Source organism: Cydia fagiglandana, chromosome 15 (assembly GCF_963556715.1).
Source record: "Cydia fagiglandana chromosome 15, ilCydFagi1.1, whole genome shotgun sequence".
Classification (NCBI taxonomy): domain Eukaryota; kingdom Metazoa; phylum Arthropoda; class Insecta; order Lepidoptera; family Tortricidae; genus Cydia; species Cydia fagiglandana.
Window position 1 is genome coordinate 560,947 of NC_085946.1, and position 13,491 is coordinate 574,437.

At 38.2% G+C, this 13,491-nt stretch overlaps 2 protein-coding genes across 2 annotated transcripts; one reads left to right on the plus strand and one right to left on the minus strand.

Moving 5' to 3' along the window:
- Positions 1-704: 704 nt before the first annotated feature.
- On the plus strand, positions 705-3,193 carry LOC134671553 (uncharacterized). The gene is made up of 4 exons (XM_063529412.1): positions 705-782; positions 1,441-1,605; positions 2,337-2,471; positions 3,038-3,193. Exons 1-4 carry the CDS (start codon positions 705-707, stop codon positions 3,191-3,193), a joined length of 534 nt encoding a protein of 177 aa, XP_063385482.1.
- A 551-nt stretch (positions 3,194-3,744) lies between these two features.
- Positions 3,745-10,427, minus strand: LOC134671058 (uncharacterized). The gene is made up of 4 exons (XM_063528843.1): positions 10,311-10,427; positions 5,323-5,493; positions 4,072-4,194; positions 3,745-3,928 (listed from the first exon to the last, which is right to left on the minus strand). Exons 1-4 carry the CDS (start codon positions 10,374-10,376, stop codon positions 3,863-3,865), a joined length of 426 nt encoding a protein of 141 aa, XP_063384913.1. The 5' UTR covers positions 10,377-10,427; the 3' UTR covers positions 3,745-3,862.
- Between the last annotated feature and the right edge of the window lie 3,064 nt (positions 10,428-13,491).

Sequence of the window (13,491 nt, forward strand, 5' to 3'; positions counted from 1 at the left end):
AAGAAAAACTACTTTGATCTGTTTAGCCCATGGTTGACTGGCATTACCTAAGTCTGCTATTTACACAGTAATAATAATGTGCAATAATGTTTAATAAATAAATATACATATAACATATTATAAAAAACAAAATGACTGTTTAGTTAATTAAGTACATCCTTTTGATTTTAGAGGTCATTACAATGAAGCGATGAATTAGCGCGAATTATTGCAATAGGTAGGTACGCTTGCGCGGTTGTCCACCGCGTGCAGGCGTAAGCGTAGCTATAGCGTAGCGTAGGTATTTTTGATGTACATGTTTAGGTCAAACCATGCAAGCTAAATTGGACCCACTTGACCCACTTCCTATTATTAGATTGAGCTCAAACTTTACATATATATTTATATTTTTTTATAAGTTGGGTGACAATCGAGCTGATCTGAAGAATTCTGATGATAGACACAGAAGGTGGCCATAGGAACTCTGTGATAAAACAATGCAATTCTTAGAATTGTGTCGATGAGTATAAGTTGCCTATTGAAAAGGAAAGTAGGTACAGTCACCGATAATTGTTACTCGAGCGAACGAATGCTAGCTCTTCCTCGTATCGCTGTCACTGGTACTTGTACCTTATATGTATTAAAATTGGGTAATCATCCCAAAATTTAGCGCAGCTATCATTCAGAAACAGTCCCAGTAACAGTGTATGCGTGTAATACTAACCATGGGCGAAGACAGTGTTAAAAGCACGATTAAAAATGATATTAAAACATCATTTTTAATTGCAAACACATTTAATGCGGTAAGTACTCGTACGGAGGTAGGTCATGTTAATTAGTGGGCCGATTTGTATATCGTCGGATGTCTACAAAATGTGATGGATAGATAGAGTTTCTATCAACTAAATCTGGAATTCGACTGATCCTGATACATATCTAAAATGTACCTATCTGTTGAAGATTCGTTGTCATCGTAGGTAAGTGTATTATATGTACATATTATCACTACATCATATAAAGCAATTTCCCCCGCCGCGTCTGTCTGTTTGTGTGTTTGTATGTTCGCGATAAACTCAAAGACTATTGGACGAATTTTCATGCGGTTTTCACTTATCAATAGAGTGATTCTTGAGGAAGGGTTAGGTGTATAATTTGTTAACCCGTGCAAAGCCGAAGGGTCGCTAGTTATACATAATGGCTCCTCTACACGATGGGCCAACGCCGGCCACTCCAAGGGACGCGTTTATGCGTTAGAGGGAGCAAGTGATATTGCTATCTCATTCTACCACATGGCGGCGTCCCTTGGCGTAGCCGGCGCTGGCCCATCGTGTAAAGGAGTCATAAAAGCTGTCGTCCACTATCCTCTCAAATCTTAAGCATATACAACATAATGTCAATGAGCCTTCTGTATTAGCCCTAAAGTAACCTTATATAACTATAGGTATAGGTATTTATTTCCAGCTGGTAGGTGGTCTATTCCCTGTAACCGTGGGCACAGGCTGGTTCGTCACCGAAGGGTGTATCCCCCCATTGTTCTACGGTATGGCGGTGGGGGTGCCGATGTTTGCTCTCAGCGCGTTGGGCTTCTACGCTGCTTTTAAAGAGAATAAGAAGATGGCGAATGCTGTGAGTATTTTATTTAATATATCAATTTAATTAAAATCAATACTAACCTAATACAGTTGGTGTTGGTATCAAAATCACGAGATCTTGCGGGAAATCACTCCCTATTTTCTGACCCACTGAGTGAAAATAGAGTCGGACCAAACTCAGCATGGCATTTGCAATGACATAGTGTTTAAAGAAATGCCGTAAAACGGGGTGAGTAGGTTTCGCGGGGAGAGGTGGGTTATGAATGGGGAGAGAAGGTTTGAGAGGGGGGTGAGAAGGGATATTAAGGCTACTGCTACAAAAATAATGTATTCCAATTTAAAATGCAGCTATAGTAATACGCATAATAAAAAAAAATCGATCCAACAATCTTCCAAAATCACCTTTGTATGAAAACGTTTTCATACAAAGGTGATTTTGGAAGATTGTTGGATTACCCCTCTCACCCCAAATACGAGGCACTACGTAAAATGAATGGATGATGAACGTAAATAGAATGGTTTTCCTCTTTATCGTCAAAGTTATGAAATGGAACTACCCAAAATAAAATAATAACTAAAATACAAACGTCCGGAACACTTATTATATACACCATTCAGTTTTCATATGTAAAAATAAAATGTTATCGAAGTTTGAATTTCAGATTTGACCCTACTCACCCCATTATACGGTGCGTACTTAATTCGGGCCCCTGGCACCTGTTCATCGGTAGAAGTCAGATTATCATTACTTATTCGTTGTTACAGTATTCAGTGCTGATAGGTCTGGTGGCGGCCGCAGAGACGCTGCTCGTGGCAGCACCCATATTTGGTGTATTTTTTCCCGCCTTGGGCAACCAGGAGGTCCACGTATACTTTTGCATCTTTCACACCGGAATCGTGGTGAGTCTGATAACAGTGATAACAGACAGATATAGGCCGGCCGATTCGAACGTGCACCTGACATCAAAACGATGTCAGTTAGTTATCATTTGAGTCGGAATTGTATTGTACGAGACGCACGGGCGAATGAAAACAAAATGACATTATTTAGATCCAATAATTTTGATGTCAAAATAAAAGTTTGAATGAATTCACCTGCTTTACGCTGACATATTCGCTAGCGTCCTGTGCGTTGCATCTCGCTCGTACATACGATATACGTACCTATGAAAGTAAGTTACGCAGACGTTAGCCAATTAATGATTATGATTATGATTATGATTAAATATTATATGGGTTGACACTGCTAAGGTAGTCGTGGTAAGGCTACCTACAGGCTACAAGTCAGATTAAATATGTTACAATCAAGAAAGCTTTATTTATTTAAACTTTATTTACAAAAGAAAAATTATCGTACAAAAGGCGAACTTAATGCTAAAAGCATTCTCTACCAGTAAACCTTAAGGCAAAGCTTTAGCTTTGATATGAGGAAAATGCTAACAAACTTTCTTTTTTTTTTGTTGCAGCTAGTTGCAATGGCGTCAGCTATGTACCTGGCGAAGCAACTTCCCTCCGTGGAGACTCCGATAACCTCCTCGGGGCACGGCTTCTGCAAGTGGCTGCTTTACGGATTGCTCGGCGTATTGGCTCTTGGATATTTCGTTAATTATTTTAGTGTGTAATCGTATTTGAAATAATACTCCTTTGAATATATGTATTTGTTACTAAAAATCAAAGGGAAAAAGAAAATTAACTCTATTCCCTGCACTAAAGGTTCAAATTTCTGTGGCAAATTATGGGTCTTTCATTTATGGTATGGCTGGACCTTAGGAGATATATAGGTACCTATAACCAGCCAAGAATTAAGAAAGTGGTCTACCACTTTTCGACTCTATCATCTGATTGATAGAGTCGGAAAGTGGTAGACCACTTTCTTGGCTAACCGTACAGAAAATGAGAAAACAGTTCAATAAGGTAGAATGTTAATGATAATGTGGTAAGTAACGTAGCTTGTCTGATCCGATGTCAACATACGACTATAAAGAAGTAAAATTTTTTAAAGTTCCTTTTTATATTTATTTCGAGGGGTGAGCGATCAAACCCGGTATATCGAGATATTTTTTCATTCTAATCACGAACTACGTACGTGGAGTTCTTATTTGAATGAAATAATATCTCGACTTATATCGGCTATGAATGCTTGAGTGCTTGATTCATTGTTCAAATGTTTATTATTCAAAAGGTAACCTGAAACCAAAAAAGAAACACTATGCTATCGGGCACTTAAGCAGCTGCTTTTCTCTAAAGATCATCCGACATCCGACATCGGATCGGACAGTGTGTAAACACTTCTACTCGTAGCTGATATCGTTGCGATCTCGTCTGGCTAGGGTAACAGCCAGTCCTAGCGCCAGTAACTGCAACAAGAAATGATTGTTTACCACCCCAGCTGGTAAAGGCTCTATTTAGGCGGCGATTACACCAGAGATGAGGATGTGTAGCGAGGAATATGTTTGTTAAGAATATTTGTTAAAAAAAAACATAAATTTTTATTATTTACCGATAGGCCAAGATGCACGAGCGGCGTAGCCAGCAGTGTAGGGTCCATCCTGGGGTTCGTAGGCTCCATCACCACATACGTCACGAGGTCCCCCACCGCTGCCAGTGCCGATAGACCGGAATACTGGAACACAAATTATGAACACACAACACTTAATACTAGTGACTGCTGCTAGTGCACGCTAGCTGCTAGTGAAAGCTGTAAGTCTCGCAATGACCGCCATTTAGAAAAAAAACAAAAATCTGAATTATCAAAAATAAAACTTCGAAATTTTCACAACAATCAGTGGAGAAATGCGATGTAGACCATAGTAGACCGGACACACATTAGAATTTTTGTCCAAGCTGAGATGGAAACCTTCGCTCTGCTCGGTCAATAAATACAGTATAAAATCACGTGATTTTACTTATCTACTAAAATAATGTATTTTATCTTAAAACATTGGATTTCCCAGTTCCATCATGTAGAAACTTTTTTACGTAGGCTCTATCTCTACTCCCTCACACATAAAACAAATATATTATGAAGGATACACTAAGCATACTGCAGTAAAATATGACAAACATGAGATTTCAAGTAGTTCCGCAGATATGATTACCGCTGCAGAGTATTTTGGTATCTAAATCCCTGAGTAAACAATTACATACCCATCATTAAAAGCACCTTACCGAATATCATCTTACTATGTACAGTCACCTGCAATAATATGTTACACAACGAAGGGCGCAAAAATATCTGACACGATTTTATTTGTAGAGCCATAAGAGCGCGTCATATATTTTTGCGGCCTTCTAAGAGTAACATATTATTGCAGGTGACTACCTAACCTAATCTTGAAACGAATATTACAGAGTGATTTTGTTATTTCGTTATGTTTGACCATACTCTGAGGGGTGAATACTTGGTAAATACGAGTATGTAGGTCATACTTAATAAGATAATAAGTTTTACCATGGGATCAACCCCGAAACAGAAAAATATCCCCTGTCTCATACATTTCGGCGAAGGTCAATGTTTTCTATGAAACAGCAGATTCTTTTTTTCGCGATTTCGAGGAACGTTTGCACCATTGTAAAGTTGTTCTCCCTCAGAGTACGGTCAGACATAACAAAATTAAGTTAGTACCTACTTACCTAGGTATCTTGGTAAATTAAGCTTAAGCTATGTGCTAGATTTTGTATTAAAACAGCTGATTCTCACGAGGCATTAAGTCTGTTGGCTTATTATCCATAAATTATGATACCTACTTACAATGTAAAGCGTTATTCTGTGTTCCTTGATGGCCCCGTAGTATCCGAGCGCGGTGGCGCCAAGCACAATGACCCCAGCCACTATGAGAACTAAGGGGAACGGTCCGAATTGCATCCCGAAGTTGACTCCAAACGCCACGCCGTAGGATAACGTCAGAAATCCGGGGACTAACTGGAAATAAGCACCATGAATACCATGATACACCCGGAGATTGAAAGAAAGAACCAAACACTTGGTAGCAAAATTATTTCCACCTCGGGCGTTAATACTTGAATCCCTCATACATACGCTCAGGATCCTCCCATACAACCATTTCCAGTCGCCGTTACGACGCGGTGTAGACACATCTTGTGTCGACACCGTCTGTTTCGGTCACAATTCCAGTCGCAGAGTCGTCGCCGTGTCGACACAGTTACCAGAAATGGGGAAGGGTCGACACATGACACAAAGTGACATAAAGTGTGGTCGCCGTGTGCACACATTGTTACTAGTTTGCGACTACTTTATGCCAAAATCATTCGTTCATTCGTTCATTTTGTTCCTGTCAAATGGAAGCTGTCAGATGGAAAAATAGTTAAATAAAAATAAGTGACATTAATACGCCATCTCTAAAACGGATTACAAGACGTAATTATATATTGTTTGCATTTATATTACAATAGGACTTAAATTATTATGGGGAATTAAACTGCTCGAGTGATTTGATAAACTAAGTGTAATATAATCAACGCGCCACCACATTGTTTTAGTTTAGCCGGAAATGAAATTGTTTACTTCTCAGTGCTTGTGTTCATAAATATATTATTTGATGCATTTTTAGTACTTCGATGCGTATACTATACTTAGATAACAGAAATAACGCTTTACATACTACGAAACTTGTTAATTATGATGTATAAATATGGTTTAAGGCTGAGAAATATTGCAGTCACAAAGTAGTCGCAAATGTTTCGACTTTGTGTCGACTCTGTGTAGACACATGACACGCGCTGTCAAAAGTAATAACAAAGTTACTCGATTTGCAAAATGGCTCCTTGTGTTCATTTGTTTTCAGATATTCTCAAAGTGTAAAAATGACGTGGTCAGAGATGGGACTTAATAGATTAACTGTTTATTCGACTAAGGCCCACTTGCACCGTCCCACTAACCCTGGGTTAAGCGGTTAAACCGTTAACCCAGTATCAAATTGTACTGGTAACCATGGTAACTCCAGGTTTAACCAGTTAACCCCGGGTTAGTGGAATGGTGCAAGTGGCGCTAATTAATGGAATAAAAAAAGTTAATCCTCAAATTTTAATCACGATTAGTTTAGTCGACCTAACATAGATTGAATTTGAATGAATCTGAACATTAATCGAATAAATTATCGATTAAATCTCGGTTGGAAGTTGACAGGGGGCCATTTTTGTACGTAAAAATAATAGAAATGTCTTGCATGCAGATGGTAGCCAAACACTTTGTCATAAAAGTCGAGATGGGTGTCGATTTATAGGTTTTAGGGAGTGCCGATTTCGAAAATGATGACCATTTTGGATTCCAAAATGGTGGCCATGCACTATGTCATAAAAGTCGTCATGGGTGTCGTTTTATAGGTTTTAGGGGGCGCAGATTTCGAAAACGATGACCATTTTGGATTCCAAGATGGCGGCCATGCACTATGTCATAAAAGTCGTCATGGGTGTCGTTTTATAGGTTTTAGGGGGCGCAGATTTCGAAAACGATGACCATTTTGGATTCCAAGATGGCGGCCATGCACTATGTCATAAAAATCGTCATGGATGTCGTTTTATAGGTTTTAGGGGGCCCCGCTTTCGAAAATGATGACCATTTTGGAATCCAGAATGGCGGCCATGCACTATATCATGAAAGTCATCATGGGTGTCGTTTTATAGGTTTTGGGGGGCGCAGATTTCGAAAACGATAACCATTTTCGATTCCAAAATGGCGGCCATGCACTATGTCATAAAAGTCGTCATGGATATCGTTTTATAGGTTTTAGGGGGCCCCGATTTAGAAAATGATGACCATTTTGAAATCTGAAATGGCGGCCATGCACTGTCATAAAAGTTGTCATGGCTATCGTTTTATAGGTTTTGGGGGGCGCAGATTTAGTAAATGATGACCATTTTGGATTCCAAAATGGTGGCCATGCACTATGTCATAAAAGTCGTCATGGGTGTCGTTTTATAGGTTTTTGAGGGGGCGCAGATTTAGAAAACAATGACCATTTTGGATTCCAAGATGGCGGCCATGCACTATGTCATAAAAGTCGTCATGGATGTCGTTTTATAGGTTTTAGGGGACGCAGATTTCGAAAATGATGGCCATTTTGGAATCCAAAATGGCGGCCATGCACTATGTCATAAAAGTTGTCATGGGTGTCGTTTTATAGGTTTTAGGGGGCCCTGATTTCGAAAATGATGACCATTTTGGAATCCAAAATGGCGGCCATGCACTATGTTAAAAGTCGACATGGATGTCGTTTTGTTGGTCATGGTCATCATTTTCGAAATCTGCTCTTCCTAACACCTATAAATCAACATCTATGACGGCTTATATGACAAAGTGCACGGCAGACATCTTGGAATCCAAAATGGTCATCATTTTCGAATTCTGCACTCCCTAAAACCTATAAAACGATATCCATGACGACGCAAGTTATCTTTATTTTCAGATCTAACAAATTGCTACAGAATACAAAGGACAAAAAAAGAAGCGAGGAGGTAATGAAACAAGCAAAAATACAGATGATTCCTCGACGCAATGGGATGCTTCTTAAATTGTGTCCAGATTTTTTGTCATAAAAGTTTTTATTTTTCACATATTACTCTCACAAGTTCCGTGACATTTCGACCTTGTAATTTTTTAAGTAAATGTTTTTGTTTATCTGTGAGGATCTCACTAGAATAATATAATCAAGGTATGTTTATATTTGATGATTGAAATAGTAACGCAAAAAAAAAATATATCTGTGTCTTATATTCCTGCCGAAGACTTTTATTTTTCCTTTTCCTTCTACACAAGTTTGGTCAAGTAATAAGAATTTAGGGCTCTCAATTTTATTTTGACTTCTACAACATTAAAGCTACGAGGCCATGTTTGGTATCGTTTTCGTATAAATTCGCAGTACCAAATTTAGTTATGGTATCACATTGACACCATTCCAAAGTAAAAACATATACTTTCTTAAAAGAAACATATTCTTTCTTTAAAAACTCCTCTTCACGCTTAAACTGCTGAACAGTTTTAATTTAAATTTAGTACACATATATATTGAGTCCCGAGACAGGACATAATAAGTTATCTCAAAAATCATCCTTTAAAGGTGTGAAATGAGGTGTAGGGGGGAATTCAGAATTGACTTCTTGAAGTTAATACTGTTTAAGTTTAGGTTTGAAGTCATGTTTTTTTTATCATTTTTAACTAAATCAAAGATGTAGACCATCCCAAATTTAATATAAATCAGTTCAGCGGTTATTGATTTCCCGTACAAATTTCCACGCCACTTTTCACACCTTCAAAAGATGATTTTGGTTATAAGATCTATCCTATGTCCTGTTCCGGGACGCAAACTATTTCTATACCAAATTTCTACGAAATCGATTCAGCGGTTAAGCGTCAAGAGGAGTTTAAAATAAACCGGCCAAGTGCGAGTCGGACTCGCGTATTAAGGGTTCCGTACATTAAGTCCGACTCGCGCTTGACTGCACATTTCTAATAGGTTTTCCTGTCATCTATAGGTAAAGAACTATTTTGTGTATTCAGACAGACAGACATACAGACGCACGAGTGATCCTATAAGGATTCCGTTTTTTGCTTTTGAGGTACGGAACCCTAAAAAGATATTTTTTTATTTTGTGGAATGGTGTCAATGTGATACCTTAAATGGATTCAGCAACCCAGATTTATACGAAAACGATACCATACACGGCCTTGCACCTTCACTGATGTAGATATATCAAGATAAAATTGAGAGCCCTAAATAAACTTTCAAGAGCGGATATCTCAAAAACTATTCAACATATCGAAAAAATTGAGGGAATAAACTTGTAACAAATTAAATTAACTTGCATTTTGTATAAGTGGCCATGTCGCTAAGATGCATAGTTTCCGAGATATAATCGAAAAACCGGAAAATGGGACCTTCAAAGCCCCCTCTCTTCCCCCGCTCAAGGGCTACGGCCGGGGACTTTTGATATGTTCACCTCCTAACTTGTCCAAACCAAGTTACAGAGTCAAAAATTGTGTTCCAAGCATTTCCCTCTACAACTTTTTGGAGCATTCGTTGGCTGACCTAAGTAGCTTATTGCATTTCTTTAAAAACTTTTCTGTAAAAGGTTGACGGGTGTTGGGTGTTTATATGGTTTTGGTCGATTATTATCATTTGCATCGCCCATGATGACTTACTAGAATTACTTACGAGCACACGAGACACTAATAGTAGTTTGACAAACCTTGGTTTTCAAGAGGTATTTTATATTGACATTTGCTGTCACAAATTTGCTGTCAGATTTAGTCGCAAACCGCACGCAAAGTGCACACAAATGTGTCGACACCTTGTTACGGAAAAGTGTACACACGGCGACGACACTTTGTTTCGAAACAATTCTAGACACATTGTGTGGACTCTGTTACGACACATCTGACATTTAGTTACCACTTTGATGATTCTGCGACTGGAATGGTTATATGGGCTATGTTAGAATTCCTCGCTACGCTCAGGATTCAATTCAATGCATGCCCACGCCATAAATATATCATTTTGCGTCCTTGTTACACAACACAATCTACTAATTTAACAGCACAATCTCAACAATCTGAACTTCAACATGCAAATTTTTTCCAAACTTTTCACATACATATTGTTTTGATACATAAATTAAATGAAAAAATATTCCAATCGTAAATTTTTGTAATGTCTACAGAAAAGACGTCGGCTTTCCTGTGTCAAATATACAATAACGCATCTAAAAAAAATTGTTACTTACCCCAATAATTGAGTTCACAATATAAAATAATATTTTAATATCATTTTGAACCCCGACCAAGCCCATGGTGGTGTTATTAGTTTTATTTGAGACACTCGCGATGTTGACGCCACCGAGGACTATTTCAACTGATAACGTAAAGCTAGAGCACAGCCAAGAAATTCACAACTGGTTCTTTATTTGTATAACTATAAGCAAGAAGGAGCCCGCCCTCTGGTCGCCCGAGACACTTAATACTAGAGATGCACCGGATATCCGGTTACTATCCGGTATCCGGCCTATCCGGCCATTATTTTGCTATCCGGCCGGATACCATTATATTGCTATCCGGCCGGATACCGGATAGTGACCTTCTATCTGGCCGGAGACCGGATACTAACATTGCTTGATTTCGGAGTAAACAAATTGGATTTAAGAAACAGACACGGTCATAATCGTACTTGTTTATTATTTTAAAACAATTTAATCATTCCACTGACTTGCACGCGCACTCATTTCGAACCTAGAAATGAGTCCGCGCGAACGTTTACTAGGAAACAGGTCAAACCTGCAGAATGCGCACCTGAAAAAACCAAAATGTAGGTATAGTTCCGCCGGCCAGGCCGGATATCCGGTATCCGGTATCCGGCCAAACAACTATCCGTTTCATCTCTACTTAATACCTATATCCTCCTAAGGCCCAAGGTCCTACCTATAATACCTCATCTCAAAAGTTCGATGAAATTTGAATTATCAATAAGCAGCCGGTAAAACTGGAACTCGTCAAGCCTTCAACGCTCCAACTGCCAGAGCTATTGCACTGGTGAATGAGTTTCTTGCACAGATCCAGGACGCCGATGTATTTGCCGATAACATGGCACTATTAAGAACAAAATTAATTCATTTTGCAAACCTTTTAGTCCGATAATTATGTGCTTGCGTAGTTATATTGACATTTATTTTTATTTAATTGTATAATTCAGTTTAATTTGACGTAATTCAATATTTGTTCTTCTGTTATTTGACATAATTTAATTCAATTGTAATTTCACATTTATTCAATTGTAATTTGGTGTAATTTAATTTAATTTTATATAATTGTGTTATTCAATTTATTTATTAGGTAAGTTGACATTGTTTATTATATGGTAATTTTATGTTCTACTATCTTGTGAGCGTTTTGTTAAGCCTGCAAGATAAAATGAAATGAAATGAAATGAAATTAATCCTATTCCATTGGAACAGTCGCTTTTGCTAAGTTTCGTTAAATTTTCCAACAACGCAAAATCAACTCTATTTCAAATCACAATGACGACCGGTCTGGCCCAGTGGGTAGTGACCCTGCCTGCCAAGCCGATGGTCCTGGGTTCGAATCCCAGTAAGGGCATTTATTTGTATGATGATACAGATATTTGTTCCTGAGTCATGGGTGTTTTCTATGTATTTAAGTATGTATTTGTATATTATATATATCGTTGTCTGAGTACCCACAACACAAGCCTTCTTGAGCTTACTGTGGGACTTAGTCAATCTGTGTAAGAATGTCCTAAAATATTTATTTATTTATTATTTATTTATTTTACAATGGCAAATTTTGGATTTTTCATTTATATGGCTGGGCCTTAGGAGGATATTAGGGTATGAATTATAATTATTAATATATTATAAGATCATGTGGGATAAGAGAAACAGTTTAATTTTTTCTCGGGGCAACGGCAAGAGAAACAATACGAGGATTCCCTACAAGTATCGCTCTAGCCCCAATGTATCTCTAACCCCAGCATTTAACCTTAATTAAAACGAAGAGGAACTAAGGTTTTGGGAAATGAAACTTTATAAAAGGTACATAAACATAATTATTAAGTATAAAAATTATTGAAGGTGCAAAACGAGTTACCTAAGTAAATTTTCTATCTAAAGAATAACAGAGTTACGAGTAAAATATAAAAATAGTTGGTCCGTAGTTAACAGAATTAAGATCAAAATATATTATAGGCACTTGTCATAATGATAATGATAATCTAACACTTCACTACCAAACTGTAGTAACCTTTTCATTGTGCATTCAAAATACTCGATTAGAGCAAAGTAGACACATATTTTTGCAAATTACACACACGACGTAAGAAATAAAACGACAGCCTTATAGTATGGAAACAGCTTAAATGTTAGGTGTGTAGGTGTTCGGTGGCGGGGTCAGCACGCAGCCTTGAGTGACGGTGACGCCCGTGCGTGTCAAGCACGCCAGGACGATCGCCAGCGCCAATGCCAGCACCTGAAACAACATTTTTCTATGAATCGCTATGAAAGGATAGAGTTAACATTAGATAAGTAAGTGACCCACAAGTGATATAGGTATTAAAACAATTAAAAACCCCCAACGCAATTAACGGGTGAACCGATTTTGACAATACATATCTAAGAACCATCGCTAGAACACCTGCTTTCAAATAAAAAATACTTAAAAGTGAACCGATTTTGACAATACATGTCTTATCTAAGAACCATCGCTAGAACACCTGCTTTCAATTAAAAATTACCGCATCCAAATCGGTCCATCCATTTAAGAGCACAGACATACACGCACACTTAGCGGACAAACCTATAACACTCCTCGTTTTACGTGGTGGGTTAAAAAATGATCTGGGCCTCTGAAGAGAACTACACTGCCCCATTCTGGCGATTCTGCGCCAGTTCACGTCAGTTGGGTATTAAATAAAATAAAAAATAAATAAGTACGGACAGGTCTTTTAGGGCTTCTTCGCTCCAGCGGTATCTGGTATGTTACGCCCGGATGGACGTTTTCCATCCGGGTGATCCACTTACGCTCTTCTCACAGCTCGATCCTCTCCCATCCTCTCCAGGGTGCCTAGCCAAGATGCCAATCGTTTGTGGCCGTGGTGGCCTAGCCAGCGGAGTCGTGTGGCTTTGATTTATTTAGGTATTATCAGCGTGATAGTAGTTAAATTTTCCAGCGTTTTTGGTGCATGAAGTGTTGTTAACGGAATTGGTATAAATAATTTCAACCCTAATGATTTATATAATTAGCGTTTATTACGTTGATATTAACCTTAATTTACCATTTCAGTTGAAATTATCTATACCAATTCCGTTAACCCCACGCGAATCGATTTGGTGCAGCGGAGTGGTGTTAACGGAATTGGTATAAATAATTTCAACCCTAATGATTAATTAGCGTTAA

What these genes read in the sequence shown, in the direction of transcription:
- LOC134671553 (XM_063529412.1), top strand. Translation starts at nt 705, where the DNA reads ATGGGCGAAGACAGTGTTAAAAGCACGATTAAAAATGATATTAAAACA. An exon ending in ATAAGAAGATGGCGAATGCT is followed by an intron (nt 1,606 to 2,336) that starts GTGAGTATTTTA and finishes TCGTTGTTACAG; the next exon opens with TATTCAGTGCTGATAGGTCT. An exon ending in TCTTTCACACCGGAATCGTG is followed by an intron (nt 2,472 to 3,037) that starts GTGAGTCTGATA and finishes TTTTTGTTGCAG; the next exon opens with CTAGTTGCAATGGCGTCAGC.
- LOC134671058 (XM_063528843.1), bottom strand. Translation starts at nt 10,376, where the DNA reads ATGGGCTTGGTCGGGGTTCAAAATGATATTAAAATATTATTTTATATT. An exon ending in ACAGAATAACGCTTTACATT is followed by an intron (nt 4,195 to 5,322) that starts GTAAGTAGGTAT and finishes TTTGTGTTCCAG; the next exon opens with TATTCCGGTCTATCGGCACT. An exon ending in TCGTGCATCTTGGCCTATCG is followed by an intron (nt 3,929 to 4,071) that starts GTAAATAATAAA and finishes TTCTTGTTGCAG; the next exon opens with TTACTGGCGCTAGGACTGGC.